Source organism: Mixophyes fleayi, chromosome 5 (assembly GCF_038048845.1).
Source record: "Mixophyes fleayi isolate aMixFle1 chromosome 5, aMixFle1.hap1, whole genome shotgun sequence".
NCBI classification, from domain to species: Eukaryota; Metazoa; Chordata; class Amphibia; order Anura; family Limnodynastidae; genus Mixophyes; species Mixophyes fleayi.
The window spans coordinates 42,005,296-42,024,253 of record NC_134406.1 but is presented as its reverse complement, the minus strand read 5'-3'; the positions used below and the strand labels follow the sequence as shown (position 1 = coordinate 42,024,253).

General features: G+C 38.7%; 1 protein-coding gene across 1 annotated transcript in view; it reads right to left on the bottom strand.

Annotated features, from left to right (window-relative positions):
• The window catches only part of LARP4B (La ribonucleoprotein 4B), a 61,278-nt gene that overhangs the window by 17,544 nt on the left and 24,776 nt on the right, over window positions 1-18,958 (bottom strand). Inside the window, exons 3-6 of the mRNA XM_075212089.1 lie at window positions 15,459-15,588; window positions 5,725-5,872; window positions 4,727-4,882; window positions 1,467-1,548 (exon numbers count right to left, since the gene is read on the bottom strand). Of these exons, the coding sequence (XP_075068190.1) occupies window positions 1,467-1,548; window positions 4,727-4,882; window positions 5,725-5,872; window positions 15,459-15,539 (467 nt within the window). The 5' untranslated portion in view covers window positions 15,540-15,588. The remainder of the gene's footprint in view (window positions 1-1,466; window positions 1,549-4,726; window positions 4,883-5,724; window positions 5,873-15,458; window positions 15,589-18,958) is intronic.

The following is an 18,958-nucleotide window of genomic DNA, read 5'->3' as shown; positions in this document are numbered from 1 at the left end:
TACAAGAATAGGTGCTAAGTAAAAAAAAAAAAAAATTTTATATTTTTTTTTTTTTTGAAGAGCAGACTAAGGGGTATATTTACTAAACTGCATGTTTGAAAAAGTGAAGATGTTGCCTATAGCAACCAGATTCTAGTTATTAAGTACAGTCTACAAAACGACAGTTAGAATCTGATTGGTTGCTATAGGCAACATCTCCACTTTTTCAAACCTGCAGTTTAGTAAATATACCCGAGTCTTTATTGCTGTCCTACAATCAGAGAGTGCCGGGGACTATGAATACTGACATTATCTCCTACCAAAACAGGAGAAAGACAATATTTTTGCTAAGTCATAATTTAAAGAGGGCTGGTGATACCAGATCTTAAAACACTTTTGAATCACTAAACAATTTAACGTTTTGTAAAACTTACTCTGCACATTATTCTTATTCCCACAGCTGCAGTCACTTTCTAAACCATTACAATTCGTGCTAAACATAAAAGCAGCAAATGACTACAACAGCAAGTCAGTCTGGTATGAAGGAATAGCATGATATATGAGCCATTTGTTATGTACTGTTGAATTAGAAAATATAAATGATTACACATGCATTGCTCCATGATGGAAGACCGCCTTGTGGCTTATTGTCAAGCAAAACTCATTAGCATGTTGGCCTAGGCCTACAATAGCAGGAACATGATCCGAGGACAGGAGCAGATTTTCCACTTGTAGACTTATGATTTGGAAGAAGCAACTCTTGCTAATGTTAAGAGAAGTACTTTTTTTTCTACATTAACTGACTGGGTTATAGGAAGACAAAGGAGGAATTTCTAAATATTACAGGCATACATAAAACTTAACTAGAAAATGGATTTGTGTTTTCAACTGAGAAATTTATAAAACAAAAAAAAAACCCCAACGAAAAATAATACAGCAAATAAATTAGTTAGAACAGTTTACAATTTAAGGAAGCCAATTTAAATATTTGAGGATGAATTTTAAGATGTTGATGGTATTCTTGCTTTGTACCACACATTTTGCCTGTTCCATAAATTATTTTTTAACATGTCTAGTTGTACGAAACACTACAACACAGCTGAAACATACTCAAATAACACTTCAGTCAGCTCTAATATCTAGCACAAGGGTCCTCAACCTTTTGGCCAAACTATGACTGAATCAGCTTTGCAACCCATGCTTCAGATTTTAACCCAAAAAAATATATATATCTTTTTGTCAAAGTATATTATAGGGGATTTCAACAACATAACTACATTATGGCATATGTAGTTCATTGGTAGCAGACAAAAGATTTCCTAACAATAGAATGGGAACCCACCTTAAAATTATTTTGTGTTCTCTGTATTTGTTGTCAATCTATATATAAGAGCTCTGACCTAAAGTGACCACTACTCTAATAGTGACATTTATAGATTATACACAGTGCACATTCAAAAATCACAGATTTCACTAACTGTACTTACCGAGATAAGCAAAATTCCAGTGTTTTTTTAAGCACATCGCGTAAGTCTTCTTGGCCTTCTGGCTGTGGTAGATCATTTGCTCCTAAATGTTTAATAGGAAAGAAATTAAAATTAGCATGTCAGACTTTTAATAAGACTGTGTCGGTAACCAGCGCTATAGAGATGTTTGGAGCCATTCAGACGCCAAACATGTATGGCAAAGTCCAAATATATTGCAAATACACCCCCAGGTCTAAGCTACACTAATGTGAGAGTTCATGTACAATTATCTATATTCCTTTCCTGCACTGAGTAACCTACAATATGATCTGAATATAAAAGTCTTAATAATAGAGTAAAACGTTTGTAAACCTTTAGATATCTTTCTTTAAGCAACAGCTTAAACAAATTAATTTTTATGGGCTATCTTGCGTTAAGAGCTCACTTCAGCTCGTGCTACAACATTTCAGTAAATATTTTATGAGTCTGACCGTAAGGACTTGATTTGAAATTAATACAACATTGGTGTAAATAACTATATTCATTTGCTGTCCCGCAGCAACATAATAGTGTAGCCAGTACATAAACACCACTCAGATCTTTGTTACTACATTGCCCGCTTCCCTCCCTCCTTTGCATAAGCTCTGCAGACGAGGGTAGGGGGTGTGAAGGTAAGAGGTTGCCCACTTATAAAGACATGACCCCTGATTAATACGATCCAAGGTTTTCATCTATCTCCTGAGGCCATGTTCCCACAAACTTGGATCATGAAGACCAAATTCTGAGCGTGCCAACCAAAGTTAAGTTTCTAACAAAGTCTGTGCATCTCATATCAGAAGGCAACAATTAAGTTAATGTGAGATGTTTTCAGGTCATATTAACTAAGGATCACAGAAAGTTCTAATGTGGTGACTGACTTTCTGAAATGTTAAAATGTTTGTTAGGTTTATAATTCATTCTGTTGTCTAGTGCACAAGGTGAATATATAAATAATATGCTATATATAACTCCTCTAATCATTTAGAAATTAGGTATGAAAAATGTAGACAGATCACTGGGTTTTAACAAAAAAAACCATCTAAATAAAGACATTAATGAAGAATGAGACATCTACAACTCTACCAACTGTCTCTTACAATAGTGGACCGTCAGCCTACCAATCAAATAAAGCAAAGGTTTTAATATATAAAAAAAAGTCTGTCTTAGTCAAACAAAATATTAATAGAAGAAAATGTACTATAAGACAGCTCAGACCCATGAAATCAATGGAAAACGATAACTCCCTATCCGTCCTAAAGTCATACACAAACATTTTGACGACCAATTTAGACATCATTCTGCCCCTTGCCCCATAATGATCAACAGTCTTGAACATATTACTATTAAGATTGATCAATTACAATGTAAAATCAATTTGGACTCTTGATTATGATGTGCAAGTGACCACTGGCCAAATTAACTAATTATGCCCAATATGATTTGGCCATTCAACTAGGAGTGGGCAAGTTAAACCTTACAAAAGGGAAAAGCATTCTGAAACTATTGTGCAATGCAGACCTGTGAAACATGTGTTTTCAGAAGAGGGGTTTCACTTATTTTGAGCTGTGCCTCAGAAGCTGACTGAACAGTGCCACAGTTTGTCCAATAAACTTCTCTCTCTCAGCCTCAAACAGTGCAGTTGGCATTCAAAACTCTACAGGTTCAGGCCTTGAGAAACATATGCTACAAGTGTCAATTCGGGTAAACAGGATTGTAAACAATTATTGGCTCTACTAGTTAGAGGCAGGAGTAAAAGAATAGAAAGTCAGCTGGTGACTGAAATACGCATTTAGTAATATACACTCAGTGGCCACTTCATTAGGTAAACCTGTTTGTTAATACAAAATTTAAGCAGCCAAACATGTGGCAGCAACTGAATACATAAACATGCAGATATGATCAAGAGGTTCAGTTGTTGTTCAGATCAAACACCAGAATGGGGGAAGAAATGTGATCTAAGGGACTGTGAATTGTGGATTGATTGTTGGTGCCAGACTGGGTGGTTTGAGCAGCTCAGAAACTTGTACACACAACTGTCACTAGAGTTTTCAGAAAAGGGTGTTCAAAACAAAAAACATCCAGTGAGCACAGTTCTGCTTTGTTTAATGAAAGGTCAGAAGAGAATGACCAGATCACACCACGTTACAACAGGGACACGTAGAAGAGCATTACAATATGTCAAACCTTAAAGTGAATGGATGAGAGCAGCAAAAGACAACACTGGGTACCACACTCCTAGACAGTTGAAGACTGAAAAAACGTTGCATGGTCTGATGAATCTATTTCTGTTGCAACATGCAGATGGTAGGATCAGAATTAGGCATAAACATGAATCTATGCATCTATCCTGCCTGGAGACAATGGTGATGCGATGTTATGGGGCATGTTTTCTTGGCACATATTAGGCCACTTAATGCAAACCGAGCATTGTTTAAATGCCACAACCTACCTCAGCAGTGTTGCTTATCACATGCATCATTTTATAGCCACAATCTTCCAACAAGATAACACGATGTCACATAGCACATGTTATCTCAAGCTGGTTCCACGGACACGACAATGAATTCAGTGTACTCCAATAGACTCAGTGGCGGATCCAGGGGGGGCGATCGCCCCCCTAGCAGACACTTGCTGCCGACGGCTGCACATTATGTGCAGGTCCGTCCAGCCGTGACAGGCAGGGACAGTGTGCTGCCCGGCTGCTCTGATTGTGTTTTAAAACACAATCAGAGCAGCCGGGCAGCACACTGTCCCTGCCTGTCACGGCTGGACGGACCTGCACATAGTATGCAGCCGTCGGCAGCCTAAGATATTAGAGAGGGGCGGGGCCTAAATCGCCCCGGGTACACCAGTTTTCTAGACCCGCCCCTGAATAGACTACACAGTCACCAGATCCAAATCCAACAGAGCACCGTTGGGATGATGCTGCAGCAAGTGTGTAATGTTATAATGTCAACATTGACAAGAATCTCTAAAGCATGTTTCAGCATATTGCTTAATCTATGCCACAAGGTATTTAGATTGTTCTGGGGGCAGAGGTGGTCTACCCAGTACAAGAAAGGTGCACCTAATAAAAAGGCCACTGAGTGTAGAGTTATCTTTAAAAATTCCAATTTTGCATACCAAAGTTTTGTTTTAATAGTCTAGAGTGTTTAGAAAGAAATCTGAAATTTGACAATTTAGGCATGAGAGTGAGAAAAGAGTTAGAGATCTGTACAAAGCTATTAGTGAAACTCTAGTACCTGAATGGGAGTTTTCATGCATAGATTCATATTCTGAGTTTCCCAGAGATACAGAATTCATATCTGTTTGGTCTGACACAGAAACTGATGGAGATGGGTCTTGTGTTAACACAGCATTGTGTCCTTTCCTGTCACCATCACCATTGGCATCCAGTCCTGAATCATCAAATCTTAATCAATAAAACATTGCAAGATCTTTCTTTCCCGCAGTATAACAATGCTTGATATATTAGATGAAAAAAAACAGATCTACACAGAACAAATTTAAACAAAGCTAAATATACATCACTTTATTATGGATTTAATATGAAATTATGTGAATTAACAATTAGAGTACTTTTGGCTAGGGGCATGCGCGCTGCCCATATGGCCTCAATTAGGGATCAACTCGCATTAGAATGCAGTTTCTAACTTGCAGTGCTCTCAAAGTGTTGTTTTTGGAAACACAGACACTTCCTCAGATGCTGTTTTCATGCCCTTTCCCTAACTTCAATATAATGAATGGATAAGAACAAAACACACATAAAAGGCAGCATTCAAGGCTTAAAAAAAAATAATCACAAAACAAACTATGAGAGAAAAAAAAAGTGAACAATGTTTGTTTTATGATTAATGCATCAGCGACCTTTTTTCCATAGTTCAAAATGAGCAACAACATGCTGGCCATTGTTAGATACGATACGCTTTGTTAATGCACTTTTGACAGCTGGCACTCACGCACCTTTAGAACAGATTTGTTACCAAGTCTCACATTTGCAATGTGTAATGCCGGAATGAATAATAATTTATGCGGTAACAGTATAGAACCTGTCAACAACGCACCCACTACTTTAGTAGCAAATAGCATGTTCAAATCTTTGAAGTAGGGGAGCATAGAACTACAGAGGAAATGGCTGCTGGCAGTAAAGACTGAAAGACCAACCTAACAAAAACATATAATTGTGGAAAGCAAAAAACCCCACAAAACTCCTCTAGACTGAAGTCTGAAATGTTTGTACCGTCTTTGGAGGAGTCTGGAGGTTCATCAGGAAGCTCCTCCCAGGATTGGTCCACAGGTCCATCAGCAGCACCGCCTGCTTCCACATGCAGCATGTGATTCCCCCATACTTTAGCATTGGGGTTTAACTCTGAAACCTTAGCTGATTCCTACAAAAATAAACATCCAAAACAAGATATTAAACATTAGTGTGAAAGTAACGACCACAGTACAGAACTCTGACAAAAATGTCTCAAAGAAAAAAAAAGAGCAAGAAAAGACCAACAAATGTAAAGTGTTTTTGCATTCAAAAATAGAGTGACTGTCGGTCAAATCTAATTATTAGTTTTGTTTAGAGATTAACTTTAGTTCCTATCCTTAAATTAAAAGGATTCAAGAACGTATTTATATTTTTTTATGGTTTAAACATATTTAAACTAACACAGTGTTAAGGCTACTGTTACACTAGCAAGCCAACACAGACTAGCACTTTCTGTAACTATTGGTTACACTAGATACTGTGTTGTGAGAATCTCTCTCAGACAGATGCAAGACAGATATTATGTAGATTATTTACATCTAAATATATCCATCGCTCTATACCTATATCTGCCAAAGGAGTTATTACAAAGTAATGCTGGGTGGTGTGCTCAAACTTTTAAACATGGCACATTGTTTATTTTTTTCCCATCTGTGAAATTCAATAAATAATTGTGCAGAAGCTTAAATAAGTTTGTACCCTGAAGAGGTTAGTTTAATTTCTTTGCAGTTAGGTTAAGTGAAACATGCAGGTTGACCTACATATCCATAGTTTACACCTGTGAAGCATTATTGGTAGTTACAAAACAAAACAGACCCACCTGACAACATGACAGCTATTTTATATGATATATATATATATATATATATATATATATATATATATATATATATATATATATATATATATATACACACACACACACACACACAGTACACATCTCTTTCATGGAATGCATGCTGTATAAAGAAGTATACGCAGTACAGCTTCTTTGTACGACATTGAAAACAGAAAGAGATGAAGTACTTGTGCTAAATTGTGGCAAACACAACAGCAAGCCATAATCAAGCAGAATTTGATCAACTGTCAACAGAACAGGAACAACGGTCTTGAGAAGTTAGTGAAAACACAAGTTTAATACTCTGTTTCTGAGCATTTTAGATTATGTACAAGCTAGTTATTCAAATAAAAGTTAAAAGGGACACTAGCCTAAACAATATTCATATATATCCCAATGATATCACACAACGTTTGGCAGAGATGCCCCCAAACTAATAAATATATTTTCCAAGAACATAATAAATACTTACAGATTCACAACACATTTCAGGCCAGCCCCATATGCTTTTATTTTCTGGAAGCTGAAGATTTTCGTCAATGCCATGGTACTGGTGGTTACAAAGGGAGTCTCCAGACACAGAATCATGCCATAAGTAGTCCACTCTATAGTCTGGTCTAGTCATGAAATGTTTGTCAGATAATACACAGCATGAAGGGAAAATCCGATCCTCGTCTTCCGATAGCTCCTTGGAGGGATTTTGAGACTCTCTCAGAAGATCTTGCATAAAGTCCAATACACATTTGTCGTTACTTTGTTCACAGTCCTTGGTACCGAAATCACTGGAGAGCTTATGAATTTCATAAGAAGGGGTAGCTGCATATTGATCAACCTGGTTCTCGTCATAATGGGACCAGTCTGTGAGCTTAGTATTTTCACCTGTCTCAATATGACTGTTTTCCAGATCCGGGCAAGAACTTTTATGTTCAACTTCATCAAAATGAGCAATTGAAATTTTTGATAGTAATCTGACTACATTATTTTGGAAAAGTATGCTGGTATTTTCTGTGTTGTCACAATGAGCAGCGTTTCCTAGATAATTGTCATAAAGGAGCCTGGAACGATGGGTATTCGCAATGGAATTGACATGCATTTCGTTTACTATGTTCTCAGAATCCATGTATGCCATTTCTTCTTCTTCATGGTCCGCTGAACTTTTAATGTGTGAAGAGATGTCAAAATAGGCAATATCATGGACTACATAATCTCCCATTACAGGTGACCCACTGCTCTTAGGACTTGGAGCTGGTAAATTAGTTTTAGGATATTCTTCTATGGTTCTTGCATGAGAAACACAATCAACTATTACACCACAAATTTCTGCAGTTTTTAAACTGTTTGCAGTGTTATCTGATTGAAAATCTAGTATCTTTGCATGGTCAGTACTACTGTTTATAATGTGAATAGAAGTAGCATCTATATCACATTTAACATTTCGGGGAGACCGCATGCAAGAATTCTGCATAGTTACTATTAAACTTGACTGCTCATTATCAGCACAATGGTCAACTAAATCAATGCAATGAACAAAAGAACTCCGATCTTCGGTACTTTCCAATGTTCCACCATCCACTGTCTCCTTAGTACATGTCTGTAAATTAACTAATGAATCGGCACTGTGATTCAATTCCGCAGGGCATTCATTAAAAGCATCTCCTTCGCAGTGTTGTGCAATTATGTTGCCACGCAAAGTACTTGCAATGACATCATTGTCATTTTCCCAAACAGGCAACACACACACTATATCTGTAGATTGAATATCATTAACAATGTTTTTCTTTATGCAGTACTCATAAGTCTCTTCATTTTGTGGACTACTGCGCATAGGTTTAAGGTTCAAATTTTCCACCTGTATTTGCGATGGAGGAACCTCTGTACCTGGACTTCCAGCAATGTTACAATCTGTGTCTGGAGTATAACAACACGCTGCATCCTCATGTGCTCCAACTGTCCCATCTAAAAATTGTTTAGAAAAATCACATTCAGGAGCTTTACAAGGCAAAGGTATATTTAATGATAACGGTATATACACACCTTCAGACACAGCAGAAGTATCAACTATGGTTTCCGACTCACATTTTCCTTGAGTGGTGAGAAAATCAAAACTAGACTCTTCACAATCTACTGCAACATCCTTAGATATTTCCAACAAACTTGACGTTTCCTGAGAACAGTTACCGAGAACAGAGTTATAATGTTCGCCTAAATCTTGTATCAGAGTTTCAAAGGAGAGTAAGTCTGGTACAAGTGTTGGAGGCAAAACTTCAGGATCATTTGAAACTAACGTTGATGAAATGCATCTCTGTTGATGGGTTAAACTTTCTACCTCGAAATCCTGGGGACGTGAGCCGTTACCCATGCTTTCCACAGAAGCAGCTGAATCATTAATTGGAAAAGTATCATATTGCTTTCTAGCATGGAATTCCTCAGAATAGTCATCGTCCATTATATCCTCATCTACTGTACAAATACTGTAAAATGTGTTAGTCCTCGAATTCAGTCTTTCCTCCACATCGCTTAGAAAGGGCAGGGTTTTAATTATTTGTTTTCTCAACGTATTTCTGTCCAATATGTTTCTGTTCTCGCTGTTATCAGCATTTTTCTCTACTTCTCTCTGTGTTAATGACCTCTGCCATGCGGTGTGGCAGCTGTCCAAATCATTTGCATTTATGGAAGAGGCTTCCTGCAAGCTGTGTTCTGGACCCTGTGACACTTGAGCCTGAGATACATGGTCGTACAGTGGCCATGCATTCACAACAGCAGAATTAGAGACTTTAGACGTAAAACAGTCTGCATTTTGTATATTTTTGCTGCTTAAATCAGAGTCATTTTGAGAGTCTTCAATTTCTCCTTCTAAATTTTCATATTTGGACAGGACATTTAGTGCAGTATTTAAAGGATTCAGAAAGTTCACTGACCTGGTTTTTATAGGCCTCTGCATTGGTCCATTTTGATCAGCATTATCCATACTATTGTAGCAGGGATATAGCGAACCCTTAAACAATCCATTACTCGCCAGCCCTGACTTTATGGTAGAGGAAGAGCATTCTGTTACAGAGACTGGAGTAGGCAGTAGAGTTGATGAGTTTTCTCCTGCGTGGAAATCTTGAATTTCATCTTGTGTAGTGGGATGTTTCTCAATATCTTCACACGATGTTGAATTGAACAAGCTGGTCCTCTCAAGGTTTTTGAGTGGGCATAATTCTTTGCTATAACAGCAACCCATTGTAAAACCATGCTCTGCTAGGGGATGAGCTGAAGATTTAATGGATCTACTACGAGATTCAGTACAGCTGAATAAAGGGCACTGCCCACAAGTCAAAAATAGTAACTTCAGCCAGACAACTCAAACACATGGCATTGTCACTCAAACTACAATCCAAGACACTAAGGCCTCTGTATTGAGGAGATTTGCCAGAACAAAAATCGGCAGCTGCCAGACTCATAAGGCGATGCAATTAACTCTTCTATGGCTGAGCACATCTATGTAAAAGAGTAACTGTTGATATAGAAAATATTTGATAGCAATTGATTATGCAAACTATTGCAGCACATAAGATTTAAGAAGAATCTGTGGTCAAGTTACAGGCACAGATGCAAACAGAGTGCAGATGACAGGTGCAATTCACATATCTTGTCAGTCTACAGTGCTGAAAGTACTGAAAGACAGGTTTCACCATAAATAGGCTGTCCCATACTAGATCGGCATGGAATTCCATTCACTTGTCAGCTAGGGACAAGCTGCATCCCTATTTACTGCACATGGAGTAGTGCAATATTTAAAATAGCCATACGTGCTGTGAAGGAGCGACTCCTTGCTCCTATGACATACATCCACAATGGGGACATCAGGCCAAGGCACAATGCGTCCATGTATGGGTAATGACATTATCTCACACGCATGGGTCCTATGGATGCTGGAAGGGCAGGTTTAGGCTTTATAAGCCCAGACTCTGCTTTTTACAACACTCTTCTTGAATCACTACCCTGGAAAACAAGCAAGCATTTTTATACTTTCCCCTCTTCCACATCTGAATATGGTGACAATACATGGAAAACTATATTATGAACATGGTCATACTGTATGATGTATACACAGAAACAGTATATATGGCAATATGAGGATACTATAGATAATACTTAGACTATAGTATATGTGATTATATAGAACAGTAGGAGACTTCTGATATATATCAGAGTACAATGATTTACTGCAGATCTGACCAACCTGTGGCTCAAGAAAGGACTTGATAAACTACAAATTCCAGCATACCCTGCCAGCTGTAGCCTGTAGTTTTCACAATACAAACTGACCTGTTTAGACACATGCAACTATTTTGGCACATATCAGGCTGAAACGACCAATGAAAATAGCACAGGGTTTTCTAGTTTTAGATTAATGGAGTAGAAAAGAGTAACCCATTTCATTTTAAATGAATGATGCTTACAGGTTTAGTTAGTATAGGTGCTCATACACACTGCAATTTTTCCAGTCAGTCGAGTCAATGGTCACAGATTGCAGCATTTATGGGCCTGAATATTTTGCAGTGTTACCAGAATGGCTGTATAACTCAGTCATACAACCCGAGTGATGAACAGTCATATCTTTCAGATCTGGTCACAAATATGTACAGTATGGAAGTGTACAGTACAATATGGCAGAGATGCAGCTCAAGCCCGAATCACCCTCTGTATAAATCAGAGTCTTTCAATGTTCCATAGTCTCGGTAATGATTATAGCTTAATCAGAATTATTAAGAAAATATATAAAGGTAGTCATGATTACTCCCAAAGAGGGGAGTTGTTTTAGATAACATGGCTTACAGCAAATCACTGCGTGCAAGCACACAAGGAGTTAACATATGATGTTGTATACTTCAAATGCGTTCTGTGTCAGAATTAGAGGGGGGGGTGTAAATTTATCAAGCTTCGGGTCTGATAAAGTAGATATGTTGCCTATAGCAACCAATCAGATTCTAGCTGTCATTTTGGAGACTGCACTAAATAAAAGATAACTAGAATCTGATTGGTTTCTATAGGCAACATCTCCACTTTTTCGAACCAGCAGCTTGATAAATTTCAAACTTTGTGTTACCAGACAGCCATCTATGTTTTATTGCCTAACCCAGACGCTGAAAGATTTGGGAATATTTTTGGCTAGAAAGGACAACTTTGGTGATACCTTTTAGGGAGGTGTATTCCATTTAGAGAAAAATCAAAACAATATTTTTCCTAATCCATGTTTAGGGAGAACTCTTCAAACATATAACTAGTAGCACCAGTCACATGAAATGCGCAATAGATATATACCAGCCCTATAAAAAAGCTAGAGAGATAAATTAAGCTCCACAAGAAATCTATAACGTAATCGTGTTTTCTGTGCAAATCATAATATATTTAGTTAACTTAATGTCATATCACTGCAGTATTCTAGAAGAACCCATTGCTAGAACAGATTATTGAGTAATGGGCAATAAAACAATTGCAAAAGCAGATTAGCATACACCCATCTTTCAGGGAGGTCACAGGAGAAGGGGTTTGGACAAGAACGAGTTTAAAGGTGAGGAACATTTTTTAGAAATTGTTAATGCTTGGGGGCTCAGACTTTTACTTATGAACTGTCCATACTTTCTAGTCTTCACCAGGTAGCAGATAATGCAAAAGTATACCAGTGTGCTATGACCGTTTTGTGTTCATTTCAGTTTTGTTTTGAGAAAAGAACTTAATGATAAATTCCTTTTATTGTACACACTTCATAGCAGCCATAACTCGGAAAAGATTAACTTTCCAGCTTAGGTAGAGACAGGGTAGAAAAAACACACAGCCTCCTCCTCTGTCCCTATGACTGAGTGATTTCCGAAACTCTCTTCTGAAAAAATTAACATAAAAAAAAAATGGATGGAAAATTGGGCTGCCAGGGAGACTTTTGAAGAAAAGGAATTATTGATCAGCATATTCTGTTATTTTCCCCGTCAGACTCCTTGGCAGCCATAACTCTGGGATGCACCAAAGCAATATGGTAGGGTGGGCCATGCAAGAAAAACAATGCCAGTCAGATATGTTCTTAATTCATCCTCTAAATTATTGATTTTCAGCATGTTTCCCAAGCTGAGAATCTGAGGTGCACAAGATTACCAGATGATGACAATTGAAAGTATGAAAGATGACCATCCAGCTGCTTTGCAAAAGCTTCACTGCAGAAGCCAGTGCTTTGCATGCCCAAGATGTTCCCACTTTCTTTTTAGTGGGCACTGAAGGTCTCTGGCACCTTGCAAATATTACTCTTATATACCTGTTTTGTAACTTGACCGATCCACCTCAAGAAATTCTATTTAGAAGGAACATAATGTTATCTAGGTCCAGCACGAAGAGCTGCTCTGTGTTTCAGAGTTTCTTCTCTCCTGGACAGTTATATGGAGATTGCTCTCACTAAATCCAGTGAATGCAACTTTGTTTCATTAATTGGTTGCTGACAAAAAGATGGCAGTACAACATTCCTGATTTATGAGCACCATAGACACTACTTTAGGCAGAAATTCTGGATGGACTCTTAACACCACCTTATCCAGTGTTCTCCCCAGCACCTATTTCCTGGGTGCTCCACCCGGCTCTTGGAGCCCAACAGAGTCCTATTACAATAGAATACATCATTGTTTCTCCTACTAGAACAGACACTATGGGGGGTATTCAATTGTTCCTCCGGGCGCCGCCGGAACGAGCACGTTAAAACTATTACCGTTTATACGGTAATATTGCGCGTAATTACCGTTCATACGGTAATTTACTCGCTCAATTTCAGCTCGCTGCTCAGGGAGCTGCGAGCTGAAATTGAGCGAGTAATTACCGTATAAACGGTAATAGTTTTAACGCGCTCGTTCCGGCAGCGCCCGGAGGAACAATTGAATACCCCCCTATGTGAGCACTACAGCCAGCAGTGTGTGTTAGACCACTGACCACCAGTCCAGGCAGGTGTGAGCAATAACCTCCAACATTTTTCAACATTATTGCAAAGTATTACAACTTCCCCCACCCGGCTACTTTTTAATGCCACGTAACTGGCAAAATTTTCTGAGGAGAACATCGTTTACCCATATAGATATTAAGAAAAGGCTCTGTGCAGCACAGTACATGCAACCCACCAACTCTGAGTACAGATAACTGCTTTGAGGAAAACCACTTTCCATGTGATCCATATCAAGGAAATTCTTTGAAAAGGTTCAAAAGCATAAAACATCAGTGCATTTGGGTTGGGTATGAAATGTCGACAATGACATTCAGAATGTTGACACCATAACACAATGTTGACATTTTACCACTGTTGTCATAATAAATATGTTGACAATCTGAAAGGAGATAATGATTTGTAGGAGGATAGGTAAAAAAATTACTTCCAGATACATGCTAAAAAAGGTACGTAACTTTCTATTTAAAAAAGAAAAAATATATTCAGTATTGCAGCTTTAAACTCCATTTAATAATGTTCCGGCTCTGTGGTCTTAAGAATTCACTTGCCAGACAGGCAGGAAATTCTTTGCTTTACAGTCTCTCTATTTAAATTAGGTTGCAATTGCATTCTGAGATTAGTAAGGGATTAACTTCCTAAGAGTGTCAGCTCTTGAATTAGTGGTGGCAAAACTTTGAGTTTAATAGGGAGTGCAAGATATCATTTTGATGGACTTTTAAACAGACCTGATGGTTTTAATTAACCCTTGCACCACACATGTAAGGCATGCCCAGGTGGGACAGACTCCATTTCAAAAAGTGTAATAATCACAGGCAAGGGTAGGAAGAGGAGCAAGATTAACAGTGGACGAGACAACTCCACTTCCATCTACACTCCAAAAATCTTCAATGGCTACCAGCTTGGGAAATGAATGTTATCTGTTGCAGATGTCAAGTTAAGGGTATATTAACAAAATATGAGAAACTGAGCGTTTGTGTCGCACACACTGGTTCCTCCACCCAGTGAGCCTAGAAAAAAAAATGTTACGTACCCGTCAAGAGTCCAATCATGTTTTGCCACGGAATGTGGATTCCCTCTCCGTGAACCCATGTTCCGTGGCAAAACACGACCCACTTTTGCACTACAAACATTAAAATCTTTCACTCTTAATATACAGAACCTTTGTTTTTGATTCTGACTGCTGTAGAACCTTTTAAATTATAAAATGAAAAGAAATGACATTAACAAAATTATTCACATCCTAGACTTAATATTCAAAGTCTTGAATCACTGTCCTGAACCATTGTTGGGTGCTTTTTGTGTGTGTGTGGATTCATTGTCCTGCCAGAAGACCCATGCCCTTCGATGGAGACCAAGCTTACAGACAATGGGTTCAAAATTTGTCTCCAAAATGGTCTGGTAATAACCAGATGTCATGATGCCATGGATATGAATCGAAACGGTCATACCGTATCAGAAGGACAACTTGACTTTGTTTGTCTGTTGATAGACGTGCTTTCTCCACCATTCGATCAACCCTGCACTGCAATCTGATCATTTTTCGCTTTCCATGGAGGTTGGCTACAGTGCCATGGCACTTAACATTACGTATGGTGGAAATGGGAATAAGCTACAACTTGGTAACTTATTAAATTATTATTCAACTGGAAACCAAAAGAAATACGTATGTGGATACCAGAATATTTCTAAATTCAAAAGTGACCTGGAAGAAATGGTGCATTAGAAAAAACTGCCAATATTTTTGTCCACAACTATATTAATTCTAGTCTGAAGTTACAAGACAGCGCAACATATTTTTACACCCAAGGGAATTGTAACTCCCATCAGCCAAGAGTTTGGTATTTTATAGCAAAGGAAGCCAAGCATACATGCAACAATAGCAGTTATCTTGCGTGTTAATAAACTAGTACTTACAAGATGTGAACTGTCTTTGGCTTCTTGGACTTGCTGCACCTGCGGTTCAGCCACAACTTTAGTATCCTGATCTGAAGTCATGAGCCGTCTGCTTCAAGGCTCCTCAGAGAAAACGAGTCACCGCAGAAAGCTGCATGAAAAAGCAGGTTTAGATTATTCAAATACACAGCACTTTGCTAGACTTTAGAATTGTGATATAAGTGTTAAATTCCCATTTGAGTTTAGGCCTGCGTGGTGTGGTTTTGGAAGGGCAGGCAATAATATTGCTTGGCTGATCTATAGGTTTGACCAAACAAACGCAGATTTACGACAGAATATCATGCAGTATGAAAGCACCCCAAACTAGAATGTAACAGCTTAATGAGAACTGATAAGGTGTCAACCAAAACATTGTGTGCCTTAGATGAATGGCGGGCACAAAATGTTAAGCCGATACCTACCAAGTTTTATAGTTTAATTTATAATAAACTTCCATATACAGAGCGGATTAGAGTACATTGACCATGGCATACACTATATCAATCGGCTACACTAGCAGTGTGCCATGTGACTAGCAGTCACCCAGCTACACTAGCAGTGTGCCATGTGACTAGCAGTCACCCAGCTACACTAGCAGTGTGCCATGTGACTAGCAGTCACCCAGCTACACTAGCAGTGTGCCATGTGACTAGCAGTCACCCAGCTACACTAGCAGTGTGCCATGTGACTAGCAGTCACCCAGCTACACTAGCAGTGTGCCATGTGACTAGCAGGCACCCAGCTACACTAGCAGTGTGCCATGTGACTAGCAGGCACCCAGCTACACTAGCAGTGTGCCATGTGACTAGCAGGCACCCAGCTACACTAGCAGTGTGCCATGTGACTAGCAGGCACCCAGCTACACTAGCAGTGTGCCATGTGACTAGCAGGCACCCAGCTACACTAGCAGTGTGCCATGTGACTAGCAGGCACCCAGCTACACTAGCAGTGTGCCATGTGACTAGCAGGCACCCAGCTACACTAGCAGTGTGCCATGTGACTAGCAGTCACCCAGCTACACTAGCAGTGTGCCATATGACTAGCAGTCACCCAGCTACACTAGCAGTGTGCCATGTGACTAGCAGTCACCCAGCTACACTAGCAGTGTGCCATGTGACTAGCAGTCACCCAGCTACACTAGCAGTGTGCCATGTGACTAGCAGGCACCCAGCTACACTAGCAGTGTGCCATGTGACTATGTGTTGCATGTAATAAATTACATCATTGTCAAGTCTGAAATTGCCTGTAACAGAGTGGATGTGGTGTTTGACGTTTAATTTCCTTATTGTTTAAGCTTTGCACCTCTGTGCCATTATTAATTCATGAATCAAGTAACTAATGTAGCAAGTTAAAGCCAGTCAACCTCCTGCACACAACTTCATACACTGACTGTTTGGCAGGATGCTACTGTATGTTAGTATGCTATATGAATGAATCAATGGATTTTCAAGCACCAAAAGTTCAGCACAGCATTAATAATTATTTCTTTATTTACATGTCCCACCAACCACTACACATTGATCAGATCATGGATAATATAACTCTCCCCCTGCCTCAAATCTTTCCCTGAAGTAAACAAGCCCTAACAGATACCTTAACAGGATGCTGGATATTCCAACATTGTGTGAACTTAAATGAATCCTCAGTACATAATTACATTGAGTTTCTCTAATGAAACTGGCCTTTGCAAGGTACAACTACTAACATGGCTCAGAGCGACACATGCAATTCAGACCTAGGACACCAGACACATTTACAACAAATGTCAACGTGTCTTCAGTGTTGATGGTCATACATCGCGTTGCAAAGTAGGTCAAGTCCATAACAGACATCAGGGAAAAAAACAAACATACTGGGTAAAAGATTAAGTGAAAGTCTGGGGCAAAGTACAGAATATGAAATCACACGCTCAGACAGAGATTAAAGCTTGCAGGAGACATAGATTAGACAGATTCATGCATGAGAAGAAATTGATTTATAAGTTTATATTTGGAGCTGGTATTGATGCCACATCTACAGCACATTTAAGGGTTTTAGCTTTCTTTTTCAGTAGCAGTATTAAGGAGTCTCTAAATATGAAGGAAAAAAGTCAAACAGTCTGTATCATGACAGGCGTGAACCTGGCCACAAGATTTGGAAGTCACTTTGGTCTTTTGAACAAGTTGGCTGATTATTGCCCAATATGTGGTCACTATTCAACAATAAATTAGACTGGCAGATTTGTTTTCCTATCCTACTGGATTATACGCAATGACTTGTACTGTGCAGTATCTGTCCAACCAGGAAGTGGTGGGAAGAGTGTGTGAACAAGTTCCACTGCAATCCGATAGGTTAATTAAAACAACTTTGTTTATCTTCCTAAACGTGAGCTGCAGTTCTCGGTTATTTAAAAGAACCAGAAAGATTCTCTACAGTTTTCTTCAATAATGTGACTCTGCCAATGATCTACCCGCTAAAGGTTGGCTTTAGACTACCACCTTTTCTGACTTTTTCAATCTATACATATGCAGTTTATATAATTTATTTTAGCATACTTTAACTTACACAACTCAAACTCCAGCAGCACTTAAAATTAGAGCATCTTACAAACTACTTAAAACATTCTCTAAAAAGCGCCCTACTCAGTGTGGGAAGTAGCAACAATGCAATTTTGGAGGTTGCAAATTTGCTCTATCTTGCATTTTCTTTCTAATCTGTACAAAATTAAAATTTGCATAGTGCAGAACATTTTTACCCCCATCTTTCAGGCTTTATGTGACAAGTGCAACATGGCATGAACAGCCTGTATTAACCATACAGACATCTATTTGCCACATGGTGGGAGATTTCAAAAAGTGGACAAACCTAAAGACAAATTAAAAAGCAGTTTCTTTTACCTGTTGGTTTTGGCCAGTAGGGAGTATGTATATTTACATTGGCAAAGAGCTCACAAAAAGTGTATATGAAGCTGCAATTCATAAAGGACTTTGTATCAGTACAGTAAGCAACATTAGGCATGCAAATGTCAACAAAGTAAAACAACAAGTGTTGTGGAATGCTCTATTATCCTCCACCTGCCCAGCACACACTTTTGAATGCCAATGTTAATTCTGTATGCAGGAATGTGAAGAGCTGGCTTGTCTAGGAACACATCATTTGCATTGGTTATTTCTAGGGCATTGGGAAATGGAATTTTTACCAGCTTACAAGAAATATTTTGATGAAGCAACAGTCAACATTGTTAGTTGAGCAATAATCTGTATTGGCAGTAACCAAGCACATGGCAAGGGAACATCTGCGATTTTGTCTGTCAACTGCCTATTAAAGAGATATAGATGATTTGCATAAAGGTGCATATTTGAACAGAAACATGGGCCAAAACAGCCAGTGATTGGCGCTGTCTGGCTCTGCTCTAGTGTGGATAGTATAAACCTACTAAAAAAAACCCTGAGGACACCTTCACAACAATCCAGACTACCAATGCATTCTAAAACTTTACTGCC